This window comes from Perca fluviatilis, chromosome 7 (assembly GCF_010015445.1).
Source record: "Perca fluviatilis chromosome 7, GENO_Pfluv_1.0, whole genome shotgun sequence".
Taxonomy (NCBI): Eukaryota; Metazoa; Chordata; class Actinopteri; order Perciformes; family Percidae; genus Perca; species Perca fluviatilis.
In genome coordinates, this window is record NC_053118.1 from 17,198,956 (window position 1) to 17,214,919 (window position 15,964).

A 15,964-nucleotide genomic window follows, 5' to 3' on the forward strand; every position below is an offset into this window, starting at 1 on the left:
AAATTAGAGAAGTTTTGGTGCTACATTTTTCATGGCTTAGCTGACATTTGCCTGTAGTATACAGTATGTTTCTGGTATACCGATGAAAAACATTAAAAGATTAACGAGGAACAGAGACATAAACAAAGAGACCCAGAAAACTTGAGGGGAGGGCTGTGGCCTGTGGACATAACCCCACAGAAGAGTAAGTGGATCTGGCTCGTTGAACAGGGATGAAAATTGGGGGGGATTGTAATCGGCTGTGATAAATGGAATCGCCATATAATTACTTTCTCAAACTATACTGGTGTTGATCCACACCCCTCTCGTGCCCTCACTACCCAAGGGTAGAGACAGAGACAAAGAGAGAGAATTTCAAGAAGGGAGAGAAACCGAACGAGATATTGTGGAATGGGGAAAGAAGAAAGAAAGGAATGGAAAACACGGAGTGGGAGATAAAGAGAAAGAAAAAAGAAGAGAGAATATGGACAAACGTCTCAGGCTGTAAATGAGGTCATTTACTTGCTCTGAGCCTCTATCAGGTTTTACCTGCTACTGCGTGAGAGGAATACAGCTTCTCTCTCTAACATACTGCCACCACAATGAAAACACCCAAGGATTTGTAAGTCTACATTTCACAGGTTTCATTAAAACATTAAAAAGTCAGTGGCCAAGAGACTGTGTACGGATAATAACTAAATTGAGTATACACTAATAAATGCACTTTTTGATATAATGCGTCTCTGTGGTATTTTTTAGATTGTGTGAATAAATTGTGTTTTTATGGTTTCTGTGTTCTTATATTTGCAGATCATATTACCTCAAATTTCCCCTTGAGGGAAGAAGAATTGACCGAGCTGGATTACATTGATTCTTTTGGTCGCATTCAATTGTAAATTCCACATCAGGAAATTAACTTTTTACTAAGCTGTCAGAGTGGCTGTTTGACTCTGAAATTCTGGAATAAATACAACCTTTTTACTGAGAGTCTAGATACTCAAAGTGAATAACGGATGTATTCATTCTCCGAACGAGAAAGTCTGTTTATGTATTGCGGTATTTATACCATAAATACCGCAATACATTATAGCTATAAAGAGTTCCACACAGGTCTGTGGAAAGACTGATAAATATGGTCTTCATACTGGATTGAGCACAAGAGTCTGAATAAGTAATTAAATGAAAGAACAAATGACAGAATTAATAAATGAGTGGGCTCTTACAGGGGGTCCGGAAGGTCCTGGAGGTCCTTTGCTGTCCTGGGAGCAGGTACAGGCATGAGGCATGGAAGGGCACTGCTCCTCAACTCTCTGAAAACAAACATACATTGAGTGTACAGTGCACTTGGTCTGTATTCAGGCAAGATGTGAGCATCATCATTTAAAACTGAACCTATGTACACCGCGAGCTTGCCAGCAAACAAGATAACGATGGTAAAACATGCTCATTGCTTGCCAGCTTGTCTCAGGTCTCTGGATCAGGTCTTTGACTCCCCACTGTCTGAGCTTGTACTTGCAGTACAAAGCAAATCAATGTTTGCTTGGTTCCTTTGACTACTGATAAAATATATGATCAAAATAAAAATTCACTTGTGTTGAAAGTTAGAATTACACAGAGTTTATAAGATTGTATTATTCTGGGGGTGTTTCTAATATACTGTGGCCCTTCATGTACATAGAGTGGACAACAAAATTTGAAAGTCAGTAGTGCAATCCAATACCACCACTAACTACAGCCAAAGAATTCCCACTAAAATGAATCAAAACTTTTCTGACCTTTTTGAATGGCAACAAAAGCGTTTAAAAAAATTGCGTGAATAGATTCTATCAGATTGCAGAGCTGTACGTAATTAACTGGTAACTCAGTGTATCTGTTTGTTGCGTGCGTATGTTTCATGCCAGGGGTGTTAATTAATAAGTGGTGCCCTTATACAGGCACGCTCAGACTGGTATATACAGTATGTGTGAGAAAGACAACATTAGTCATTAGGTGCATTTCTATAACATGAAAATAATTACGCACCTGACCACAGACACTATTAGCGGCAGCATTTCTTTTGCCAGTGCTAATGACAGCCATTCATACAGATTCCAAGTAATTTGTTTTATCATTCTGGTTTCATCATAACTCAATATGACTGTATCCACAATTATCACTCTAATTATCTAAGGCTGTAATATATAGAGCGCTAAATTACTATACACTCATAGTATATGCAGAAGATGTGTTAAGTTTCTTACCAATGCTGGTAGTTCGCAACACTTATCTCTGCTGGCCCAGGATGTACTGCAGATGATGTCAAACATCTGGAGCTGGAACTGTAAACACACACACACACACACACACACACACACACACACACACACACACACACACACACACACACACACACACACACACACACACACACACACACACACACACACACACACACACAGATGCATTAGTACAGTTACACACACACAAACCAATTCCATTAATACTGCAATAACAATTTCATCAGTTGACACATTTCAAAATGCAGAAGTATGAAAGAGACGTTACAAATGGAATGTAAACCGTGGTATTTTGTAATGATGTGGTTTTGTGGTGTTTCTGTGTCGATAAGAAACAAGAACACAGAGACTGTTTGGCTGCTTACAAGCTCTAATGACCAGCTGAAAAGTGCTGGGAGATATGTAAAGTCCGGCTGAACTTTAATAAACAAAAGAATGTTCAGGAGGCTCCACTAGTCTTAAAGTATAGAACTGACTATAAATTAGGTCATAGGCACAAGTCTAATTCAAAGTTTATCATCACAACTAACATACATTATATATATACTGTTTTTATTAATTTCATTAGAATGGCAGTTTCTTGTAGCTACATTTCTAACTATCCAGAAACCAAACTTTATACACATACAGTATATTACACAGACAACTCAAATTATGGAAATCTCCCACTTAGACTTAATGACTGTGAAACTGTTTTATCTAGGAAGTTAAATACATACAGACACAAACACACGATTGCAGACTTGGATGAGATTCTGTCGGCTTGTGAAAAGCTGGGCAATAACTGCTGGGCGTTTTTTTCTCTGCTACTGTTTCAGTTACACAATTATAATCTTCATTACTTTATTTCTAGAGAAGTATTCTGTATGGACACATTGTACCTGGTTTTGGCCCTGTTGGCCTTAGTTAAAAAAGGTGCAGAAGTCCCAAGGCTAAAAGCAGCCAGTCACCTCATCTCTGTCAAATATCATATCTAAAAATGTATGACAAAAAAATTGAAATTTGACTCAAATGGTTATAATTCCTAAAGCTTAAAGGCCTGCCCTGCAGCCTGTGTCAAACAGTCTTAGGCTGCATTCACACCAATTCAGGCGAAAACATCAGTCCTCCCATGCATTTGAATGTGGGAAGTGGGTTTAGACTGCGGTGGTGGGGACCGCTGGGGATGGCGGGAAAAAAATCGCAACTTTTGGAGAAACGCAGCCCGACGTCATAAGTAACCTACAGCCAATCAGACAAAACACAATGAAGTGGGGAACACAATGAAGACACAAATGGGCCATTAAATGACACTCCCACAGCGTTGCACAACCCTGCGCTAATCACCGCAACGCCTGATTTGGTATAAATGCAGCCATATCCCAGTAATTATAGTGATTCTATTACAACACCACAGGGGGTCTTAGACTTGAAAGAGCTGGGCAGTCTCAGTCAAATTGGAACTAAAGTTGAGACCTGAAAGATACAGACTTACTGTGATCAGTATGGGGCTTTGACCCAGATTCATAGAATAGCTGTGCTGGCTAAATGAAATCTTGAGAAAAGCGTCACGATCCTCATTATATGATTTAATTTATTCATGCTGATGTGCTGTCACTTTTGTAATCCTCTAATTCACCTCATCACCTGAAAATCCACAGGCTCAGCCTTCATCATGAACGGGCACACCATTCCCAACTTAAGAGTCTCCGGATAACAAGAAATGTTGCTCGCTGTGGAGCCTAAAACAAAGTATACTTCACTTCTGGACAACTGAGTACACACAGTAAAATTTAATAAACTGACGCCAGGTATAGCTACCATTATGGTTTAATTTTATAACAGATTACTTTCTGCAATGTCTTTCTTTCCAAACATGACAGACACAACATGTTTTTGAATCAATAACCATTACTGGCTAGTAAGGGACAATCGGGTGAAGAAAATGTAATATTTTCCTTTATTCACTTCTTCACGCAGAATTTTCCAGCTGATAATAATATTAGATAATTTTTGGAGCAGCTAAGGAGTATACATTTAATAATAGCAGTGCTCAGAATTCCCAGAATCCCAGGATAATATCTTACCTTCTCCCCTGCCTGCATGTGCCAAAAGTTTTTTTGACTGCTTGTGTTATGGGTAGAGCACAGCTAAAGAAAGCACTTTTTACATTGCCACTTGCAATAAATAAAATGAACTCCCCCTGTGACTCACTAAAATGTATATACATAATGGTTGCCATTTTATAATCCACAATGTATGACACACACACACACACACACCTTGCCCACAAGGGACAATTATAACCAGATTTGATTAAAGCAGAATTTGATTTGTTCTCTCTTTAGCTGTGGTTTATACCAAACAGATATGCTGTGGAAGAAATACTGAACACAAGCATTTTCACCCATATTCTACTGCCCTGATAACATTCTTTTTCTTCCTGTATGGAGGACACCCATCACATTTCCATGACCAGTGGGAACCCTAAACATACAGGTATGCAATCACCCTCTCTTCAGAGTGCACTTAACAATGATGCAGATAATAAGTTATACTGACTGGAGCAGAGTTGTCGCGTCTGCCTCTGGAACGAACCATCCTTCCGAGGATCTCCACTCCATCGGTGGTAATGTTGCCAGCAGCACTGATGGATTTCTCCCCGACCACAGAACAATCTAACACCACCTTCACAGACGTCTTGCTGATGGTTACATGGAGCTGCATGGAAGAGAGAGAATACAGTGCATTAGATTGTAGTACTTCCCAAACTAATGCTACATCAAAGACCCGTTGAGCAAATAAGATGTGAAAATGTCTTTATTATTTTATATAATAATATCTCAATAGTGAATCCTTGTTTAGTCTGTATTACCCATGATTATTGTCTTAAATATATAACCAGACATAAACACAAACTGAATAGATGTAGTCAATAAAACAGAGTTGTGACATAATTAAGTGCAGCATTTTCAGAGGTCTTGTATCTGTGATCAGCCAAAATACAACCCCTTTTGTGTGTATATGCACCAACAACAACAGACCACCTCTTTACTGACTAATCACAGTGACAATGGGTTGCTTTGCTTGTGTGTTGTTTTTTTTTTTTTTATAAACGAAGGTTAAAAGCATTAAAGCACACAAATTTGCCCTGTGAGCTCAAACTGCCTCCTTAGAGGAAGCCACTGCCAGTGCAGTGAACTGTGAAATTCAACCGGTCGCCTGGTTAATGAGCAAAGAGAGCTGCATTCTGCCGAAGGATAGTAATAAAATAGACTATTAGCACCCGCATGTTTCACCATAATGGGAGGTTTTCTATCACTCTTTCACAGCCTCAATACAAATATTCATGCAGTGTAAGTTAGAATATTAATGCATGTGTACAGCACATACACCTATACACACGCACACACACACCCACACACACACACACACACACACACACACACACACACACACACTAAACTAAAACAAAGTGCAGCTAATGTGGAGTCAGACGAAGTTCATATTCAAGTGTCAAGGCCCATTCTTTGGCTGACGTTTGGACGGCTGCTTTATAATGACTTTCTGTTCTCATCCTCCATTCTGCACACTTCACTTGGCATGGTGTGTGTGTGTTGTACTCGTATGATATAAAAGATGATGAAAATCCTCTAAGGTGCAGGCATTTTGTGGCATTTTAAGCCTTTTATCTTTTCTTTTTTTTTTTTTTTTTACAAAAGGCAACGAATATTTTAATTTTTTAAAGATTCTGTTTGGGGAATTTTCAGGCCTTTATTGACAGCTTAAGACAGGAAAGGGGCCACAGGTCAGAATAGAACCCACGGCCGCTGTGGTAAGGACTGAGCCTTTGTACATGGGCGCACGCTCAAACAGGTAAGCTAATTTGTTCATCTCACTTCAATTTTATTTCTGCAAAATAGTGTCAAGCAGACAAACTGACCAACACATACTGTATATAATAAAATATTGATACTTAGCGTCTGTGTATCGAAACAGTATTGCCACGGAAAATATCGCGATACTATGCTGTATCGATAGCAGTGACTCTTCGCTAGCTGGTTCCTCCATTTACTCAAGCAGTGACTAACACTTATTTTCAGTCTGGCGGAGGTTTATTCGTGAAAATTGAAATTTGAACCAACCTCTCTTCTTACACTTGAGCTATATGCAATCAGAAAAACCTGAGAAACAGCAGCATGCATCAGAAATGATGTTCTTTATTTTCAAGCAACTCCTTTTTTGGGGGCTTATATATTCTCACAGGTTAGCATGATATGCCTAATACTCTAATGGCTTATTTTATTACTATTATTTTAAAATAAGTACTTTTAATACATGCAAGTCAAATGTACTCCTTTTGAAAAATGCTCTGTACAGTAAAAAGGTTGACATACTGTATTTTTTCACCATATTTCCACACACACACACACACACACACACACACACACACACACACACACACACACACACACACACACACACACACACACACACACACACACACACACACACAGTAAATGTAACATTTACAGGTTGTGAACATGACACAAGCAGCCTCTGTATTTTGAATTTAAGTAATTCCAGTCAGCTATTACCTGCCCTTTTTCTGTACAATAATGAAAATCAACATGTAGACACTTGAGATATATTTCACACTGAGCATTGGATCAGATTTCATTGTTGTAATAGCAAAGTTCTAAATGCATGGTTGTGTCATTATGACAGCATCTCAGGGCAATATAGAGTGCATATTTAGTGTAGAATTACATTACAACTTTGAATAGGCTTCTGACATTTGCACCATTATGAAGACTGAGTCTGTTTTGTTGTTGTTTTTGTTCATCTGAGAGTTATTAGATAACCTCAAAGCTGAGACAATTCTTAGTCTTAAAATTGAGATCAGTTTTATAGGCCAGCATTCACAACACACAAATAAAAAAACCATGACCACAACAAAATGAGAATATAGACATAGAATAACAAGTATTGAATATAAAGAATGTTTTTCACTCTGTGCTGCTCCTGGAAGGTCAGATGGCTGCCTGGAAACTACAAGATGCATCCACAGCTTATAATACTGCCAGCACAAGATGAATTAGCCTCTCAGACATACACAGTTGTATTTTCTAATGCTACTGCTGTTTTTTAGACATCAACAGTATCTTTCTGTTATACAAAGCACCTCATTAGTTTGCGTCTCTCTGTCAGCAGATGGTTTTATTTTTTTCTTTATCTGAATTCTTTTTCCTTATCATTGTTCAGACAAATTACTTTTTATTTTCGAAACCACTGACAGAGCTACATTATCTTTTCCATGATGTACATATGACTTCTTTATAATCTCGCAGATTGAATAACAACTCCGTTGTACTTTGACAGCAAAAAAACCCCCAAAACACTGAGTTATCAACTTAGCATTATCTTTACTGAATATAAATGTCAAACAAGGGAAAATCAACAGGAAGAGAAAAACTAAAAGTGATCTTAATGTAAAATTTAAGACAGCTTGGATTTTCTTAAATAGTGTTAGGCTCTGGGCTTTTGAGATGAGATGAAAGAGCAAAGTTTGTACCAGAGTAGTGTAAGGATCACCATCCCAACAACGAAAAATGAACGGAGAGGGAAAAAGTGAAAAGAGTGGAAAAAGAATAAAACTAGGAAGAAACATTGCTAAACGACACTAGTCACAACTGAAACCACATGTGCAAAACTCACAGTCACAGTCTGCAGTACCAACAGTCACCTGAGCTAAACAGTTCACATCACCTGCAAAACTCATTCCAAGCAACACAACTCTTAACACGTCTCAAACACTATGAACAATCCTCATTGAGATAACACACACGGTCACTCAGAACACACTAGCGTCAAACACCAATACAGAACAATTTGAATAATTGAAGTGACTTTACACAAATAATATTTTCTTCAAGAAAAGAGTGACATTTATTTATTTATTTTTATTTTATACCAGTAAACAAGGTACACAAGAATGAATGAAAATCCTCAGTTTGCTTACCTACAGTACGTAAATAGATGTACATTTTTATTTTGTCTGTAGTAATTTACGTAATTACTGGATAAAATAAAGGTATGTAATAGTTCAGAAGTTTTACAAGTTTTTATCAACACATTGGCTGTCCTCTCTTGCCATGAACCTGCATTATCTATACAGTAAATACAAATTCCCATTGCTTCCACCTCCATTACTTTTAAGTGAGCAGTTTTACTATAGTAAAGGAAGTGCTTTTCACATTTTTTATAACTGTGTATGTAACCTCAGACATCTTACCTGGACATATTGGTATCTTTGCTCTTTTACCTGTTCACTGTTTATCTCAAACAGTACAATGTGTAACTGTTTCATTCTTATTTACCAGGCTGAAATCCTTTCTGTTTTACAATAACAATAACAATAACAATCAGTGTGTTAGCATTTGAACAAAAGTGCTTTAAATCCACAGTTGTGGTTAAAGCCATGGGCTAAGTGTGTAGAGTTTTGAAAACTGTGTTCAAGCAATGAAAACGAACTAGAGTTTGGTTCACATGAACTGCTGCTGTACAGACTCTAGTTAGAGTTTTGCACTTTTGTCTCCAGTTGTGCCCACAGAGACACACACACACACACACACACACACACACACACACACACACACACACACACACACACACACACACACACAGTTAAATTGTTATGGCAGTTTTTAAACATGATGTGTATGATAATGTGGGTTGAAGTAGATGAGGCTATCAGTATTTCTGCTGACTCAGTTGTTTCTGGCTTGCACTTAAAAATAAGCATCCGCATGCTCGCTTATGCATGTTTGAAAGAGTGTGTGTGAGAGAGACAGAGAGAGTGTGTGTGTGTGTGTGTGTGTGTGTGTGTGTGTGTGTGTGTGTGTGTGTGTGTGTATGTGTGTGTGTGCTTGCATATAGTACAATGTGCTTTTCGTATGTGAAATGTAAAAAAAATGTGTCATCACAGCTGGACACATTTGACAGTGTTTAATGACTAACTATCACATGTGTTTCTCAGTCACCATAGAAATAAGGTTAGCTCTATCTCTCTTCCCCAGGTATTTGTGGAAACAATTCTAATGATGAATATGTTTTTAAAAAACAAGAAACATCTGCACTGTTGACAGGCAACTCAAATGTAATTCCAGTTAAAACTTTGCTTTGAATGAGTTTTTCCCGAGCTATTCCTTTTTATCCTTTGTTTCTATATAGAATCAGAACCTGGAAAAAAAGGTTTCAGAAAATAGCCTAGTCGCAAAGAGTTAGCTTTCCGCAAATGATATACTCTAGCCTTTCCATGGGACGAAACTATGTTATTGCAAGTGTATTGCTCAGCACCCAAGGAAGTGCAGTGTCGAGTGTGAAGTTGTCTGTTGAGTACAGCTCCTAAAGCCCAAATCCAGATAAACTGGACTGAAATTTATTGTGCATTCTGACCCTATCATAACAAACATGTACTCTAGGCCTGCAGTTGAATACAAACAATCTCAGATACAAAATTACAAACAAAAAAAATGTTTTTAAGTTAACATCATACAATAGGCACACATTTTACATTTCACTTTGCAATGTGTGCACCTACTGTATCTGGATTAAACATCAAGCTGGTAACTGTCAGGATAACAGATCCATCCACCATATTACTTTCTCAGCCACACTGTCTCTACTTTTCCTTTTATAAACAAACAGTTTCAGTCATCCCAAATCGGCCCTTCCTACTCAACTCAACGCAACTCAACACAACAAAACACATTTATTTCTAGTTGCTGCTTTTGTTTCTCAATTTCCACTTCTTTTCTTTCCAAGAAGCTGCCAACCAGTGTTGGGAAAGTTCACTTTCTACATAAACTAGTTCAAAGTACAGTTCACAAATTTTAAAATGAACTAGTTCAGTTCATAGTTCATACTTAAAACTTTTGAACTAAGTTCACAGTTCCAAAAATGAACTAGTTCATAGTTCTTTTTTTTCCATATGTTGCTGCGAGCTATTATTTTTCAAAATTACTGCCACAGCCCATATAGAACCACAGACAGCAATTACTTTATCAGTTTTAACACTGAAACTATGCGTCAGATTACATCTTCATATCCAATCAGTTCAATGTGCCGTTTCAGGTTTGCTGTGGATGTGACTGAAGTGTGGATTTTCTTTTTGAAAGCCGGTGGGCAAAGTTTGCACAGAAAAGTAAGATTTTTCCCATCCTCACCGATCTTGTCATAAAACTTGTTTAAATGATCATACGACGCCTCCGTGCTGCTTCGTTGCCTCCGTGCTGCTTTTTGTTTTGATGACGCATGCGGCGGTGCGACACTGGTGGCTGGTGTTGCCAGATTGGGTGTTTTTTCCGCTACATATTAAGGCCTTTTTACGGTGTGTTTTAGCCGGGTTTTCGCCTGGAAGGCTCTATAGAAATCTGGCACCCTATTGAACAAAGTTAAACTGAGAGAGCGTGCCGTTCACAGAGACCAGAATGAACAAGTTCACAGTAACGTTCATCAGGCAGTAATACAGTACGTTCAGTTCACGTTCGCCCAAAATATGAACAAGTTCATGAACTATCATTCAATGAACGCGTTCAGGCACAACACTCCTGCCAACATTTATGGAAACAGCTTTATAATAATAATTTATGGGCACATGAACAAGCTTGTGAATTTGACTCTGTGAAATATTGTAGATTACTGTAAAGCTAGCAAGACATCAGAAGCACTGGTGCAAATTTTCTGAGTGTAAATTTTTACAGCTTTCAGTGCTCTCTAGCATTTTTTATGTGAGGCATTTAATCATTTTGGGAGATACAGAAATGGCGTTTATACACTTGTGGAGTATATTATGGCTCTGAGCAATATGTGAGTTATACTTAAAATAACTTTCACATCTCCTTATGTCTACATGTCTCTACATGTCTGTTTGTCTCTGTATTTCCTCTTTGTGTCTCAAGCTCACTGTCATATTTATTTCTTCCTCTGCACTTTTTACTCTCCCTCCTTTCATCTGTTTCTGTCTTCTGTGTGTCTCTTTTGCTGAGCAGTGACAGATCCTGCTGGGTATTCCTGCTTTCACACAAGGTGTCTTCATATGGTAATCCCTTTATAACCGGCACACAAACATGCACACGCACACGGACGCTCCTCTTATTCACTTGTCATCCTGTCTAAGCGGAGACGAACACTTCCTCTGGCCAGGCAGTCTTCTGCATCTGTTACCTCTCTCAACATTGTCATGTTCTCCAGCAGAGAGACAGAAAACAATGGAGAAAACAAAAAGGCACAGAGAATGATGGACAGCCACTCCCTGACATTTTGAGAATTGAGATAAAGAAAGACCAGAGAGTTGGTGGGCTGGTGTTTAGTTTTTTGTTTTTTTTAAATCAAAGACCCAGAGCGCCAGGAAATAAAGTATACAACAGCAGCAGCTCTACAGCAAAAAAAGAAATGGTCTTTAACGACTTGGTCTGGACTCCATTCAATTTATTTTTTAAAGTTATGTTTCCATCCATTTGTCAAGCATACGTTAAACACTCTTTTAAAATCTAACAAAACAATACTTTCCATCACCCCTGCTGAAGTAAATACACTTCCTGAACAGTGTAGTTAATTCAAAGAACATGTCCGCTAGGACAAAATAACTGATTATTATTTGGCAAGTTGTTATTATTATTTTGCTTCGGCTAATGATGATATTTCACGCCAAAGTGTTTTGCAATGTGAATTTTTCATTCATAGGGCCTGTTGAGGCCAAACCAATGGCATTATTTATTCAATTATTTATTTTTTCACAAAACACTTTCTCGTCTCAAGTGAGCAGAAAATTGTCTTTTATTGAAGGAATGTCATCAAAATTTGCCATTTCCATTTGGTCTGACCAATTTGACACAATAGCATTTATATAAATATATTTGGATAGAATTACAGTGATTGAGGGAAATACTAAATGTCTTTGTCAGGGAATCAGTTGGGAGGACAAACTAGTGTCTTAAGGTCACCAAGGGAACAGGAATAACAACAAAATCATGGAAAACGACCACACCTACCACAAATTGTTGCCTTCTTCTATATTCTGTATACATCAAATGTACTTTGTTGGAGGTATTACATTCATGTAATGTATGTGGCATTGATTATTACATGTTGGGCAAAAAGGCTATTGGATATGTAATTAATCTGATCTGATTATAACTTCATCAGGGAAGACCAGAGAGGTCTTAAAGGGTGAAATAATCTGCAGTTTCACTCCCACTCCGTATACTCCACTAGTTTAAAAGGAATAACATAAAAATGGGTGTAGAAAAAGCAGTGGAGAGTGGGAGGGAGAGACAGAAGAGGGGGGAGGGATATCATCACCTGCATACACACTCATCACAGTGGTGTTGACAGGTCAAGAGAAAAAAGAGCCACTGGAAAACCACCAACAGGCTCCACCACTTCAAAAACATCAAAATACAGTCAATCATCCTTATTATTGTCTCTTTCTCAACAGCTTGTTAGAAAGCCTCTGCTCAACGTTTGTCTAAAAAACTACCACCTATGTATTGTATACAGTATATATTATTATTATACTGACTGTTTGTCAGTGTGAACCTGATATGTGATGCAAACTGGCACACTGGGGGACAGGCTCTGAAGATGATAACACTGTTTTGTTTTACTAGACTTTGACAATCCAGTAGCACAGACTGGACAGTACACTTTTTAGAATTACAGTAATTATGTCACATTTAAACCTGCTTGCATATTTTAAACCAGCAGCTGAAACCCTATGCCTATATTGTTATGATACAGAAGCAAGTAGATTAGCATAAAACTATAACCAGCAAATGTAATCTTTTCCTTAACAAATTACAAAAAGGTATTAATCCATTTTACGATTCAAGTAATTTTTAGCACACAGATATTAAAGACTAACCTTGTGGAAGCTGCCATGGAAGATTTTTTTGATTTCAGTTCCTTCAAAGGTGACGGTCTGGAAGTCTCCTTTGTAGTCATAGTTGAAGAACGTCAGGGTCTTTCCAGAGTCTGTGGGGGGACAGACAGAGTAGGTGGTGAGGGAGGATAGAAAAGGTTGATGTTCACATTAAGTAGACACTTGTCTTGTACACACTATTGTCACTGTCTCCTATTATTAGACTCCAATAAAGGTCTGGTTTGATTCAACAGTGAAGTACATGGGCTGGACAACTTGATCTTTGTGCTACTGTGCTGTTTGTCTGCATTTTACCATTTGAACAAGTACAGATGTCATTTTGACTGATAAATGTAATAATTCAATTTCATTTCATTTCATTGTGATATAGGCATGCAATCCCTGTCATCTTTAATTTGCAAAACCCTGTAATTATAATTTTGTATTAGTGTTTCTTATGGAGTTTCTTATGAGTGCAGGACTATACCGTCCTCCCCATTGTTCTAATAATATATGTGATATTAGTGGCAATGAGAACTATGAGTTTGTTTGTACAATGTCAATAAAAACTAAACGTTGAGATTATCTAACTAGTATTGCTTCTGTATCTGAAAGATAAAATATGAAAAGCAAATGAAAAGAAAAATGTTTCAATGGATCACTGCATTGAGATGTTTGAGTAAGCATAATGATTACTTTGTTGCCGTTTCATTTCTGACAAAGCACAAAAAAGTACATATAATATAGTAGTATAGTATAGTACTTTAGTAAAGTATGGGTGTGCTATGCCTTGCTGCTTGGCTGCATCAGGGTCACCAGGGAAAGCAGAGCAAAACAAAATTACTTTTCCCCTGCAGCTTCTTTTAGCTACTCCAGGGGAGCCCAAGACCATCCATTCCAGCTGGTAACATAATCTCCGCAGCAGGTCAGGGGTCTGCAATGGGTCTCCTCCAAGTCAGTGTCCAAAACACCTCTAAAGGTTGACGCCTGGGGTGAGTTTACCCAGTGTGCAATGTTTCTGTCACATCGCTTTACACAGTCGGATACAAACACAGCCACTGCACCATGGTCTATCTAAGGACACCATCATCCCACCTGCTTTGGCTTTGAAAATACTGGCTTTATATGAAATTGTGATCTCCAGTTACAAACTCTAAAGCACACAAGCATCAACGCCTCTAAGTGTGAGGTCATGATGCTTTCCCTGACTAATTGTGTGTCCCAGGCCTTCCACAAACAGAAGTGCTCTGGTATCTCTGCATCTTATAAATGATTGAGGATACAAAGCTAAGATGAAAATGTTGCTCATTTAAAGGTACGCTATTATGGATCAAAAATAGAGTGATTTCGCTCCAGCCGCACTTCTGCAATCTGCTGCATAATGCACTCTCACGGATTATTTGGAGACACTGGGACTGCAGGAGCTTCAGCACACGTCTGCTGTTTGAGTTTGATGTAGGAGAGACAAAGAGCGATTCAAACTTACTGTCCAGGATTAGTCCCACCGATGGTTCGTTGTCCCTGTTGAGGATTTCCCACAATGCAAAGGGCTCCTGCGGGGTTTCAGGAAGTAGACGGAGCATCATAGAAATGGTGTAGTCAGAGGGTAAACCTTCAGGGTGAAGGTACCTGGTACACACATGAAAGAACATTAAAAAAAACACACACGTAGATAGTGAGCTTAGCTGTGCCCTAAAGGCATGTATCCACTAGGTGTCTTTTTCAAAGTGCCATTGTCTCTTTTCAGCTCTCTTTTAGAGTGCTTTTGGCTGCCTGAGACTGTCTTCGAGTGCCAGGCTCTTTTTGATCTCAGAGCCGAGCCTTTTTTTGTGCAGCTGCCTTCGAGCACTTCAGGTTCAAATGATCTCAGCTCAATATTTTTTTAGAGGGCTTGTCAAAGTCACTTTTCACAAACTGAACAATAACGGAGCAGAAAGCTTGTTGAAGGTAACCCCCCCAAAACAAAAAACAAAAAAAACTCCAAAATGACAACATTGCAGAAAAAAAGACATTACAAGAGCACATTTGAAGCCATTGAATGTTAAGTATTTGTATGCATTGGTTTTATACTTGAATATTTTTAGTGCTAGGTAAACGTTAACGCTTCTGACCTGCATCTGCAAGCATCCTAGAGAATTTTTTCAGTCATTTGTTTCCAGCTTCTCCTAAAGCTGTGATGCCTCTTAATTACTTGTGGTCATGGTCTAAATCTGCAATTAGAAACCAATTTGAACTGCACAAGGTGAACTCTTAATGAAACCTGAAGACATGACCTTAACACCTATAATCGTTTATTGATACTTAAGACGATTGGGCATGGTCTAATCAAACTAAACGCTATAACAGGTCCTAAAAGTGTCTTGTGTAAACAATGAAAATGAAAGAGAATTCAAAGAGATATACAGGGTATATCCATATGTGGAAAGCAGGCAATGAATCAAAGCCTGAGTTTATTTTTGGGGTGGTTTCTCTGTTGCTCTGGTCAGGACACACACAGAGAGTCTGTTCCATTGGAAACTACAGGGCATTAAATGTGTACTGGTGTAATGTGCAGTAAATGTTAATAAGTGTACTTTGCTTTTTGTATATACTGTAAAGCCTCCCCGGAGATGCAGTTTTTACAGGTTGCGATTATTTTTGAAAAAACATTCTATAATTGAGCTTTGAGGCTCTAAAAAAAGAAAATGATCTGAAATTGCCAATTTGTTTTTTTGTGTTAATTGCAGGGATTAGTGGAAACTGCATGTTTAATATATTACTGCAAACATTCTGCTTCTGCTCTGAGCTTTAAGTACATATCTTTTTA

At 38.2% G+C, this 15,964-nt stretch overlaps 1 protein-coding gene across 1 annotated transcript in view; it reads right to left on the reverse strand.

The window, feature by feature from the left end:
- The window catches only part of col14a1a (collagen, type XIV, alpha 1a), a 140,138-nt gene that overhangs the window by 36,157 nt on the left and 88,017 nt on the right, over positions 1-15,964 (reverse strand). The window contains 5 exon segments of the mRNA XM_039806678.1: positions 1,203-1,289; positions 2,220-2,297; positions 4,797-4,955; positions 13,162-13,271; positions 14,645-14,787. Of these exon segments, the coding sequence (XP_039662612.1) occupies positions 1,203-1,289; positions 2,220-2,297; positions 4,797-4,955; positions 13,162-13,271; positions 14,645-14,787 (577 nt within the window).